The sequence below is a fragment of the Bos indicus genome, chromosome 19 (genome assembly GCF_029378745.1).
Source record: "Bos indicus isolate NIAB-ARS_2022 breed Sahiwal x Tharparkar chromosome 19, NIAB-ARS_B.indTharparkar_mat_pri_1.0, whole genome shotgun sequence".
Lineage (NCBI taxonomy): Eukaryota > Metazoa > Chordata > Mammalia > Artiodactyla > Bovidae > Bos > Bos indicus.
In genome coordinates, this window is record NC_091778.1 from 63,756,712 (window position 1) to 63,770,588 (window position 13,877).

Below are 13,877 nucleotides of genomic sequence, written 5' to 3' on the forward strand. Positions count from 1 at the left end.
AATATAATAAGTGGATGGATGGTCATGAGACCTAGAATATTTCAAATACTCAATCCTAAAAAAATAATAAACGTACACACCCTACCTTCTGAACATCAGCATCGTGTTTCTGCTGCAATTTAAGTTTCTCTTCGTGATATTTAGCTTCCATCAGCTTTGTTTTCATGTCCAACTTCAAGGAAAATATTTTAAAGATGTTATTAATTTACTTTTCCATTTTTCAAAAGTACACAATTAAATTAAAATAAACTCCTGTATGAAAGAGATCACCTTACAGTCACGAGTCCAGCAATCACACTGCACACACTCATACACTGGGTATACTCTGTGCTCACCTCCAAGTTGATTAAAAGTCTTCTGAACAAACATCACTCTACAGGCTAAGGAACAGATACTCAGATACTCAGCCCACGCCACTGCCCTGAAAGGGTCACTGTGAAGTGATATTTTGCCAAATCCACTTGGTATTGTGTGGCACAGGCCAGGAGGGTCCCCGACATCTGTTCCTCTCTTCTTCCCTTGGGGCCCCACTAATGCCACCACCTGGGCTGGGTGGGGGGCTGATGGGGCAGACGGGATGCAGGCAACTGCGACGGACATGTTTTCTCAGAAGTGGCTTTCCCTCCACCCTCTTTCTTTCTGCAGGATGAGTAACCAAGACCTCAGGTGCAGAGACTGAAGCTGTGAGTTGAGGACGGACAGGCTGCCCACCAGCCGGGTCCCCCACGACATGGCAGAGCAGCACACTGCCCATGCGCCCCACACTGCTGTAGGAATGCTAAGTGGACTCTCTTCTCTAAACTGCTACACCCTCAGCAATATATAACTTTTTATTATGAATGTTTGTATTATGAAAACAAAAATACGTATTTTCTACACCTTGTCTTTCTCTCTGAACAATATCTCATGGAAATCCCTCTAAAAACATTTGCTCTAGTTCTTATTCATTTTTTAAATAGTTACCAACTATTCCTTCATGAGCAGAAAATAAAATCCGTTCAACTACACTCTTAATGCGTAGTCACTTTCTTTTCAGTCTCCACTACAAACAACATGGCCAAGCATTCTCCTGTATGCACCCAGCACACTTGGATTTTGCTTTCTACAGGGTGGGTTCTCAAAAGACGTGGCAACGAATCAGATTATCTAGATATATTGTGCCCTCTGTTAAAGGCAAATTCACACTTTTGTGGGAAGGACAGACATCTCACTACGATCCTCATGTGCATTTCCCTGAAAACCACTGCCTGTCGGCCCCTCGTCACACGCTTTGGTCAGTTCAGTTCCGTCCCTCTGTCGTGTCCAACTCTTTGCGACCCCATGGACTGCAGCACGCCAGGCCTCCCTGTCCATCACCAACTCTTGGAGCTCGCTCAAACTCATGTCCATTGAGTAGGTGATGCCATCCAACCATCTCATCCACCATCTTCCCCTTTTCCTGTGCCTTCAATCTTTCCCAGCATCAGGGTCTTTTCCAATGAGTCAGTTCTTTGCATCCGACGGCCAAAGTACTGAAGTTCCAGCTTCAGCATCAGTCCTTCCAATGAACATTCAGGATATAAATATGTCACACGTTTGGGGCCTTCTGAATCCGGTCTTCTATGAAGGCCCTTTCACAATTTCATCCACATTCCTGTCTGTGGTCAGTAAAGCCTGGCATGCAGTTTTATTTATTCTGAATTAGTTTAAGGCGTGTATATACATTCACAGCCCGTCTCTAATATTTTCCCCAAATTGATTGTTTTTCAATTGATTTTCTTATATATATATATATATTTACCTTACAGATTCTTTATGTCACTTGAGTCAAATATTTCTATCATTTCTTTTATTCATTCTGAGTTTGGAAAAGTTTTTGGGTAAGAAAGACCTGATGGAAAAGTTTTTGGGTAAGAAAGACCTGATGTAAAAATTTTTGTTGTTTTGAAACTTTTTGTCTGGGTGTTTATAGGTTAGGTTTTAGGTACATCCAGAATTTTTGTTTTTTTATTATTGTTTTATTATTATTGTTTATTATTATTGTTGTTTTATTATTTTTGTTTTTAGAGGAAAGGACCCAATTTTATTTTCTTTCAAGTAACTGAAAGGTTGTACCAGCATCATTCATTAAATAAGTCTTTTCTCAACATATTGACAATGAACTTTGTCACTGTTTTTATTTTTAAGGGGATTTAATTTTTTTCTTGAAATGTTCTTGGTTCTAACTGTGTTGTGTTTGCCTCATAAAAGCAGTTGAAAAGAGTATCCCCCTCTATTATCTCAGAGAATCTGTGTAATATGTAATACTGGAACACAGTTCTTCCTTAAATGTTTCCTTACATAAATAGGTAGTTGTAAAGTAGGGTATGTTAATCCCCTTTTTGATAACTGCAGATATTCTTTTTTAGTAAATCAACACTCACAAGTGCTAGGCTTTCTAAGTTACGTGGACTTGGTAAGTGGACTCCAGCTTTTCGCTGTCACAGCAGGTCTGTTGGTCTGTCCTGAACTTGGAATGGCTCTGCTACCCATGTCTGATGCTATAACACCATGCATTACTCATTTGGAAAACATCAGTTCAATGAGTTGCAGAGGTTTCCAAATATTGAAAATTTCATTACATAATATCAAAACCTCACACTGGTTTTAATATTATCACCAATCTCATCGGAAAAGTCTTAGTATTGGAAAGTTCTCAAGCTCACAGTGACTGATACAGGGTTGCCAAAATTCTAATTTGTATTAAAAGGTCAAATTCTATCATCAGTGTGAATATGGTCAGTTGTTTTGCTTAAAGTGACAGGCTCGATTTGTTCACTTTCCAGAAACTGTCTCCCAATAACCGAGTCTGAATAACCATATTTTGTCCGTCAGTCATTACATCAGGTGAGAATGACATCCCACGAGCAGGAGCTATCACAGTTCATCACTGAGGAAGCCATGGGCTTTCCTTCTGGCACCCCGACACACGCCTGGATATGCACCCTCAGCCCTCTAGACAGTTCTGCTTTGTCACTCAGCTAGCAGAAGATGTGTATCTGAGTTACAAGATTTAGTAAAATTAATAATTTTCTACTTGCTCCACTGAGAGCATTCTTAAATAAGATAGGTAATTTTCCCCTGGGAGCATGTGGCAATGCAGAATACGTCTACTGGTACAATCTGGTGCCGCTGCCTTGACGTGGGTCGGGATATAGTTTTACCCAACGCTCTGTGTGCAAAGTCAGTGCAAGTGTAAGTACAGTAGAACAATTATTTTTAATTATTGCAAAAATAATTTTGACCTCATAGACCTCATGGATCTTAGGGATCACAGGGTTCATGGCCCACGCTCTGAGAACCACTGCCCTGAAGAAACTCTTGTACATATGTGTCAGGAGACACGCACAAGGTTGTTCACAGGGCTACTGTTTGTAAAAGTCAAAAATTAGAACAGATTCATCAACACAATGGCAACAAGGTGTGGCAGATTCATTTAATAGAAAGTACTGCAAATGAAGCCAACTGCAGCTGAGTGCCTAACACCCAGGAGTGTTACCCACATGCTACTGAGCAGAAAAGTTTAGTTGTATTTAAATGAAGTTCAAAATCCACTGAACAAAAGTATTTTCATTCTTAAGAAGGCAGGCATTGGTAGCAAAGTCAACTTAAAAAGCAAAGGCGGGAAATGATGAGAGACGTCAGGATGGTGGTGGTTGTTGGGGAGGTGGACGAGAGCAGGACTGAGAAGGTGGACGGCAGGCGGCTGGCGTCTTGGTCAGGATCTAACCCTTGCCTGCATGTGGTCCGCGATGGTTTTCCTTTGAATAATTATTACATTTTGTAAGACTGAGAGTCTCTGAATGCTCTATTCATAAGAAATGCTTTAAAGTATAAATTCTCTCATTTATTACATCAATGACTGTAGATTTTGTCATTTGGATTTATTTAAATTCTACATTTTACTAGGAGATTTGCAAAAGGAAAAAATGCCTAATTGGCATTACGTGTAAGAAAGAAGCAAGGCAGCCTTTTAGGCAATGGGTGGGAACAGTCACTGTGGGTGGAGGTAAAGTTCAAAGGAAATACTCTATTTTATTTCACAAAAAGGGCAATTTCTACCATCTGTTCTCTGAGAACTGATGGTTGCTCTGAAAACTGATCTCCTCTCGTTGTGCTGTGTTCTCTTCTTTCATTTTCAGTGACAACGGTTTTCCAAATGTCTTAATCTATATCAGAAATCTTTTTTAAGAATACTAAAAAAATAAAAAAAAGAAGCACACTGCTTGATGGTGCTCAAGGTCACACAGTCCTGTGATGTGGATATCACAGGAAACGTGTTAACAATTACAAAGGCAGACAAGTCCAACCATGTTTGTGAATGACAGGCTAAGGTGAAAATAAGGGGTCACAGTCACCAGACATGTCTTCGCATAAAGCCAAACACGCTGAACAAAATTTCTAATCTTAAAATAATGTATATGTGTGTTTTTCCCAATCAAAAGAAAACTACTACAGTTCTTCAACTCTAATAAAATAATGTTGTGAATATTACTCATTTAACATCTAAGGTATTTTCTACAGAATTATAAACTTAAAATGGAAGTTGCATTTTATAAAGTTTAATTTCCAAAGGCTGATTAAAGATTTCAGAACTCGCCAAAGCATCAACAGAAATAAATCATTTATTAAATGCAGACAAACTCTGTAACCTACAGAGGACTTCACGTCACTCAATTCTTTCCACACTTACTGCATTCTTTAACTTAAGCGCTCAACCTCCTAAGTTTTTATTTTGTAACATTAAGAACTGATTAATCTAGATTATCATCACTACTTAGAGTAAAACCCTGTGAAATGGACCTGAGATTAAAATACAAAGATGAGATTTTAAAAGAGACAAAAATGTGAATTAATTTTTTCATAATCTTGGAATAAGAAATCTTTTCTACACAATACAAAACCCTAAAGCCATAGAGAAAAGACTGATAGAGCCACCTACTGAAAAGAAACTTCTATACGTTTAAAAAAAGACAGAAATAAATCAAAAGACAGAGAAAAATACCTGTAAGATATATGACAGAGACCTGAGTTCCTTAATATACAAACTGCTGAGGAATCACGATGAAGACAAACAATTTAACAAAAATATAGAAAAAGGTTTAATAAAGGACAGTTCACAAAAGTGAAATTAAAAAGACAACAGACAAAAATATGCTCATTCTCACATAAAAAAGCAATGCAAATATTAAAACAAGATACTATTTTTTGTCTCACAGAAAATAAAAGTGTTTATACTTCAGTGTTGCTGACTGAATGGGGAGGCAGACATTCTCATACGCTGTCGGTGCAGGTGTAAACAGACCTGACCTATAACATTCACCCACTTAAAGTACGCAATTGGGTGTCTTTCAACACAGCAGAGAATTATGCAACATCATCCCAGTCTAAATTAGGACGTTTTCATTACTCCAAAAAGGAACACGCACGCCCGCTGGCCATCACTCTCCACTCTCACCAATGCCTACAGCCCAAGGCAGACATAACATCATTTTAAGGGCAATCTGTCAATATCAATAAAAAATTGAAATGTGCAATTAGATTTCACAGAACTTATGGTCTAAGAATAAACGTGCAGTACATACAACTGTACACAGGGATACTCTTGAAACACGGCTTGTTGTAGCAAAATATCCTTCACAACCTACAGCCCGCAGTAGGAATCTCCAGTAACAAAACATGGGCCATCAATAAAACAAAGTACAGTGCAACTACTTAAAAGGATTAAGCCGTGTTACTGATATAAAATCATCAGAATTATGTTTGAATTTAAAAAGCAAAATGAAACAGTATGTAGAGTATGATCTAGTATATTATTTGTATTTTTAAACTTTTAAAGAGAATACATATTAAATTTTTATCAATGATTACCTTGAAGAGTGATCAGGTGTTGTGAAAATAAATACTATTATTTAATTTTAAAATAAACATAACTCAAACAAAACTATTTCTTATTTTTACAACATGACCCAGCAACAGCGGAAGCATTTTTGGATGAGAACACACACAAGACACCTCAGGGTTGTCCGACCTGGGTGTGCAAGGGTCTGCGGAATTTCAAAACGGAAAAGCCGCCACCCTCGCGCCCACAGTAAGCATCTGAGAAAAGGGACTTCGGCCAGTGGGCCTTAGACCATCCTTCTCAAGGATGACGAAACGCATCACAGCGTAGCTGTGCATTTAAGCATACAGAAAAGTCCAAGGTAGAAAACTATCTTTGGAAAACCAGCAAAAATAGTAAAGCAGTAGGATTGATAGTTTCTTGTTTTTAACTCTTTTTTTTCAAATGGACTTTTAAATTTATCCATCTATTCATGCACCATTCTAGAAAGAGTGTGAGGTAGTTACACAAATATGATGAGGTTAAGGTAGATGGACAGAAAGTTGACATGAACGTGTAACAGTCAGAGACTAGGAGGACAGCACACAGAGGGAAGTGTCACGGAAGAGCGCAGCGCCTGGAGACAGGCTCTGGACGCTCCGCCCCACGGAGGCCGGAACTGGGGCGCCGGGGCTCCTGCAGAGAGGCAACGAGGCAGCTCATCAGGCAGAGCCACGTTAGGTCCCGCAGAGGGACGCACACGTGACTCAGGGAAATCGACAAAGCCTGAATATCTTTCTACTAATGATTAATATTTCCTATTTCAAAAAGTAAAATATTAAAAAAAACTGTGCCCTAAAACAGAAAAAAGCTTTTAAAAATCCATGCTCTGTATTTAAAATATAGTTAGTATCTTTATATTTACAAAGGCAGTCTAAACGGCCACTTTCCTCAGGATTCAAGTAGCTCCTAATTTCCTCTGCCTTTTTACATTCATTCTCATTTTTGCATATAATACATTCTTTACTTGTATCTTAAAATCACATACAATTTTCATAAGACTTCCAAGTATTAATTTTTATTTTAGAGGTTAAATTTTTTATGCTACTATACTTACAAAAATCCATCATTTCAATTTTACCCTGTCAGACATAGTTCATTACCCCATACAAATATCTGAATGCATATAAAGATAGAGATATGAGGATTTTTTTTTCAGAATTACTTATATTAGTGAAAACTCAATCTCAATATCTAACAATAGGGATACGTCAAATTAACTGGGGATAATTCTATAATACAGACTATAATACAGCCATTAAAAATAAATGCTTGGACAGCAAGAAGGTCAAATCAGTGAATCCTAAAGGACATCAGCCCTGAATATTCAGTGGAAGGACTGATGCTGAAGCTGAAATGCCAGTACTTTAGCCAACTGATGCCAACAGCCAAGTCACTGAAAAGATCCTGATGCTGGGAAGACTGAAGGCAAAAAGAGAAGCGGGTGAGGTGGTTGGACGGCATCACCGACTCAACCGACACGAACGTGAGCAAACTCCTGGAGAAAATGAGAGACAGAGAGGACTGGTGTGCTGCAGTCCACGGGGTCACAGAGAGTCAGACACCACTTAGCAGCTGAACAGCAGCAACCTCCTGGAGAAAGCCAGAGAGATAATTCACAGTATTGACTTGTAGCCAAGAATAGGCAGGAATATGTTCTGATGTTACTAAATTTTACATGTACAGATGGATGTACCTCATGTTAAACACATATGAGAAATAAAAGAATGGACATCAAAAATAAAGAAAGAAATGCTTAGGAACAATGTTTAGTAGCGTAAAATACTCAAGTTATACAAAAATACTTAGGTTATATCATCTCAATTGTCTAAAGAAAAATAACATGTATTCTGTAGAATATGTTAAAAAAAGAATCAAAGTCAACACAATGCTACTTCTTCATTTCTATATATTAATTTCACAGGTGATTTATTTCCTTCTTTACATATGGCTGTATTCTACAAAATTTCTCCCCCCTCTGGGCAATTAAAAACCTTTATTTTTCTTTATTTTATTATATTTTACAAAATTTATTTAATAAACACCCAAAATTATTTTATAATCACAGACACTTCTTTAAAAGAAACTTAAATTCTCACACTGGAGCAACTCAGCCAGCACATACTCTTAAATATTTTAGGGGAAAAAAAAATGACCAAAACTTTCACCCAAAATAGCCAGAAACAACTACGTAACTACACAAGGGTTATTTTGGTCAAAGCGCACACCGGGTGCATTTTAAGATGCGCTGTCAGTCGATGTTTACATGCAAACTTCTCAGTGATCCCGCAAATATTTTTGCCAGTATACCAAAAAGAAAAACAAAAACATAAGGGCACAGAAAAAAAAAAAAGCCACACACATTTAGAAATGAATCTCTGGTGCAAAACAGGATACTTTTAAGTATCTTCTCTTTCAACACGTATGTGGCGAACATTGGTATGCTCAGCCCTAACCCAAAGTGTAACCATAAAGAATAAGAACACAGTGTCACAAAAGACCAGAAAAAATTTCAAAAAGACAGGAGGTAACTACTCTATGGTAAGCAGTCTGAACAGTAAAAGGGAAAATGGTTGGTAATGACTTGGAATGACGTGTAAAAACAACTGACAATTTCTTAAAAGGAAAGAAAAACTTTCAGAACAAGAATTTCAAAGAAGGTCCATCTGAAGGTAAGTACTGTCCTCAAAAAGTTTTCATGGAATGTAACATTTTTTATTTCAACAGGCTTTTTTAAAAGCACCAGCAGTGCACTAGGAAACAAAAGCCTGCATGCCCCGAATGGGAGCTCTAAGAGGACCTCTAAATTACTGAGGTCAGCAGCAGTCATTCTGGCAGGCTGAGATTTAAAGGGGTGGCGGAGGACTGGAAGGCTAGGCTTGACATGCATACACCACTGACACCATGCATAAAACCGGTAGCTAATGAGAAGCTGCTGCACAGCACAGGGACCTCGGCTCAGTGCTCTGCGGTGACCTAAATGGGGAGGAAATCCAAGAAGGAGGGGAGATGTGTATATGCATATCTGGGAGTCACTCTGCTGTACAGCAGAAACTAACACTCCCTCCAAAGCAGCTATGCTCCAATGTCAGTGAAAACAGAACGGAAGACCTGCCTTTACCTGCACCAGGATTCTACATTTGCACCCACAACAGCCTCTTCCTACCAGGCGTCCGTTACTCTAAGACCTGAAAACTCGTGTTACACAAAACGTGAAATCTGCATGCATAGATTAGATGCGCCAGAAACACCGCGATCCTACCTCTTTCTCATGCATGCGGGAGAGTAACTGGTCATCGTGCAGACTGCTGGATTTTCTCAGGCTGAATTTCGGAGTCATCTGTTGAATGAGGAAGAGCCATTCAATACTTTTTCAGGCCTGGTGTGGCCAGAAGTAAACTCTAAACTGCCTGACGGTCATGCCAAAATAACAGAAACACTGGAGGAAAAAAGGGATGCATTCACTTCCAAGTGATAGGATTAACAAGACTACTACGCTTCATAATGTGGACTGGCATCACTTTCTGTAAACAACTAAACAATTATTTTATTTTAAGACATGTGCCACAGGGAAAGCTCAGGGCAATTCTCACCTACCAGAGTAACTGGGATGGGCTTCTGTCTCAGGTATCGAGGGTTTTCTATCTGAAATTTTAAAATAAAGACATTAATATTTGAGTCTTAATTAAACTATAATGAAAATGTCTTCCATGTGTCTTAATATTTAGCATGTTTCTTAGAATACATACTGCATGATATATTTCTAGTGGCCCACTAACAAAACGTCAAGCGTAACTGCCTTTGCATACACAAGCACCCTCGAGTGATCCTCTCACAGCCAAGGCCCCGGCCTCCCCCCACTCCTGCTCACCTCACACTTCACCCCCAGGTCCTGAAGGACTCTCATCACCCGGACACGGCAGGTGTCCCGTGCCTCTCTACCTCTGCCCACCCGCCCCAGTCCCTGTAAGCACGCACCTAGCATCCTTCAAGTCTCAATTTTATCACTAAAGCCCCAGGCAGATTTGCAAATCTGAATGACATAAGCATATGAAAACATGCTTAAACTACTATGAAAATGTATGAAAAATGACTATGAAAAATGTAAAGTAATACCTCAAGAGATGGTATTTTACAGCCACCAGATAGGCATACATTAAAAATTTGACATACAGTTATAGAAAACATATTTATCAGTTACCAGGGGGTATGGGGGAAAAGGATAAATTAGGAGACCGGAATTGACAGATACACACCACTATATATAAAATATGTTGCTCACTTGATAAAGAACCCGCCTGCAATGCAGGAGACCCAGGTTTGATTCCTGGATGGGAAAGATCTGCTGCACAAGGAAATGGCAACCCACTACAGTACTCTCACCTGGAGCATCCCATGGACAGTGGAGCCTGGCAGGCTACACAGACCATGGGGTCGCAAGAGTCAGACACGACTTAGCAGCTAAATCACATCACATATATAAAATAGATAAATAATAATAACCTACGATATAGCACAGGGAATTCTCCTCAAGACTCTGTAATGACCAACGTGGGAAAAGAATTTTAAAAAGAGTGGACATATGTGTACGTGTAATTGATTCACTTTGCTATACAGCAGAAAGTAATACAACACTGCAAACCAACTAGACTCCAAGAAAAAAAATTTTAAATAAATCAGTTAAGTCAGTTGCTCAGTCACGTCCAACTCTTTGTGACCCCATGGACTACAGCACGCGAGGCTTCCCTGTCCATCACCAACTCCAGGAGCTTGCTCAAATTCATGCCCATCAATTGATGCCATCCAACCATCTCATCCCCTGTCATCCCCTTCTCCTCCCGCCTTCAATCTTTCCCAGCATCAGGGTCTTTTCAAATGAGTCAGTTCTTTGCATCAGATAGCCAAAGTATTGGAGCTTCAGCTTCAGCATCAGCCCTTCCAATATTCAGGACTGATTTCCTTGAGATTTGACTGACTTGATCTCCTTGCAGTCCACGGAAATCTCAAGAGTCTTCTCCAACACCACAGTTCAAAAACATCAATTCTTTGGCACTCAGCTTTCTTTATGGTCCAGCTCTCAAATCCATACATGACTACTGGAAAAACCATAGCCTTGACTAGACAGACCTTTGTTGGCAAAGTAATATCTCTGCTTTTTAACATGCTGTCTAGGTTGGTCATAGCTTTTCTTCCAAGGAGCAAGTGTCTTTTAATTTCATGATTGCAGTCACCATCCATAGTAATTTTGGAGCCCCCCAAAATAAAATCTGTCACTGTTCCCATTGTTTCCCCATCTATTTCCCATGAAGTGATGGGACCGGGTGCCATGATCTTAGTTTTCTGAATGTTGAGTTTTAAGCCAGTCTTTTCACTCTCCTCTTTCACTTTCATCAAGAGACTCTTGAGTTCCTCTTCACTTTCTGCCATCAGGGTGCTGTCATCTGTGTATCTGAGGTTATTGATATTTCTCCTGGCAATCTTGATTCCAGCTTGTGCTTCTTCTAGCCTGGAATTTCACATAATGTACTCTGCATATAAGCTAAATAAGCAGGGTGACAACACACAGTCCTGATGTTTCCCAATCTGGAACCAGTCCGTTGTTCCATGACCAGTTCTAACTGTTGCTTCTTGACCTGCATACAGATTTCTCAGGAGGCAGGTCAGGTGGTCTGGCATTCACATATCTTTAAGAATTTTCCACAGTTTGTTGTGATCTACACAGTCAAAGGCTCTGGTATAGTCCATAAATGAGTTTTTAAATAAATAAATAAGTTTTAACAAATAAGTTAAAAAACAAAAATTAAAAATTTGATAATAGAAATGTTGCAAATGTGGGGCCTACTGTTGGGTGTATGACTTAGTACATTTACTTAGGGAAAACATTATTAAATAAAGATAATAATAAAGTCTACTTAAATATCATACCAGAGAAAGAGGCATAGTCTTTAGTAAACAACAAGGCACTATATATACACGGCTTTTTGAAAAACAGAGGCAGCCAATTTCCAGCAGGCAGCCAAGTACGCTCAACAAATATTTATTGTCTGAAGGTATATATATGAAAAGTAAGTAACCATTCTCTATTTTTGGAATGGAGAAAACCAGCAAAGAAAGTAAGTCCTTCAAAGACACAGGCACACAAAAGCCTAACTTATGAAGCAGGATTAAATACAGGGGGAAAAATAGAGGAAGAGAAAAACAGAGCATTCTCAAAGATGCTCAAGCTCTAATTAAGCTTAACATTTAAACCCAAAAGCCAAGAAAACCATTTGTGACTTATTTTTACCCAGCTCTACATTTATAAGCAGGGTACAAAATACTGGTTTAGCTAATTACAATGTAGCCTTTCAACTATGCAGAAATAACTTCTATTTCATCTTCTTCATCTTTAAAAACCATTAAATACAGAAGTTAAGGACTCATCGTGTTATCATAAATTTCCTTTCTCAAGTTGACAAAAAGGTCTATTCTAATATTTAAAAGCAACAGGGAATGCTGGAGACAAGCATAAATCTTCTGTTGTTCTTACTCATTTGCAGTACATTGTCTCATACCGACTCTTAACGTGTAATGAGAATTATTCATAGGAGAGCATGTTCTTGAGTCTGTCTGAGAGAAATAAGCAATCTATTTTCTGATTTTATAACAGCAGCCAGATGTGCTTTGAAGCAGAATGTTCCCACTTTGTAATCCACAAGTAACAGGGACTTGCAGAAATCTGTAAACAGTCTTAACATTGATTTTTTTCATGCTCTTTCAGAAGACTTCTTGTTCTCTCATAATACCTCAAGAAAGAATACCACAATAAGGAATGTCCAAAATGGAAGATAAAAAGAGCTTATGTGAAACATTAAAGTCTAACAAAATATTATACAGACAGTAACGCCAAAAACAATTAAGTTGCAATAGCGTGAATAAATCACACGACAGAATGTTTCTTGCTTGAAAAACAAGTAGAATCACAATAATAAATAAATAGTAATTTAAACTAGACATGAAAACACATATCTGAATGCTCTCTAATGGAAACTGCCTTTGGACGCTTTGTTTAGTTTTTTAGCAGAATTGTTCAGAGTTCTGTCAGCTTGTTTTTTTCAAATTATTCAGGCTTTGGTCAAACTGACCTCCTTATACACTAATATTGATCAAAGAGAGATGTTCCAAGGTTTCAGAAAAACAGAAAGACATTTTATCTGGTATTTCAGCCATCCTAGAGGAAAGGGCATTCTAAGGCAATATATTACCAGCAGCACAACCAGAATAACTGTTCTTACAGTCAGAGCGCCCATCAGAAGAACGGCCAGGCCTCTTTCTACAGCATGAAACGACTTCAGCAGCACAGGCAGAATAACTGTTCTTACAGTCAGAGCGCCCATCAGAAGAACGGCCAGGCCTCTTTCTACAGCATGAAACGACTTCAGCAGCACAACCAGAATAACTGTTCTTACAGTCAGAGCGCCCATCAGAAGAACGGCCAGGCCTCTTTCTACAGCATGAAACGACTTCAGCAGCACAACCAGAATAACTGTTCTTACAGTCACAGCACCCATCAGAAGAATGGCCAGGCCTCTTTCTACAGCATGAAACGACTTCAGCAGCACAAGCAGAATAACTGTTCTTACAGTCAGAGCGCCCATCAGAAGAACGGCCAGGCCTCTTTCTACAGCATGAAACGACTTCAGCAGCACAAGCAGAATAACTGTTCTTACAGTCAGAGCGCCCATCAGAAGAACGGCCAGGCCTCTTTCTACAGCATGAAACGACTTCAGCAGCACAAGCAGAATAACTGTTCTTACAGTCAGAGTGCGGATCAGAAGAACGGCCAGGCCTCTTTCTACAGCATGAAACGACTTCAGCAGCACAAGCAGAATAACTGTTCTTACAGTCAGAGTGCGGATCAGAAGAACGGCCAGGCCTCTTTCTACAGCATGAAATGAATTCAGTCACCAGCGTCACCTATGCTCCAAAATAAGGCTCT

At 39.1% G+C, this 13,877-nt stretch overlaps 1 protein-coding gene across 3 annotated transcripts in view; it reads right to left on the reverse strand.

The window, feature by feature from the left end:
- CEP112 (centrosomal protein 112) overlaps positions 1 to 13,877 on the reverse strand; it is a 322,059-nt gene that overhangs the window by 263,890 nt on the left and 44,292 nt on the right. For all 3 annotated transcript variants that reach the window (XM_070774228.1, XM_070774229.1, XM_070774231.1), the window contains exons 7-9: positions 9,497 to 9,544; positions 9,162 to 9,239; positions 86 to 172 (exon numbers count right to left, since the gene is read on the reverse strand). In XM_070774228.1, the coding sequence (XP_070630329.1) occupies positions 86 to 172; positions 9,162 to 9,239; positions 9,497 to 9,544 (213 nt within the window). The remainder of the gene's footprint in view (positions 1 to 85; positions 173 to 9,161; positions 9,240 to 9,496; positions 9,545 to 13,877) is intronic.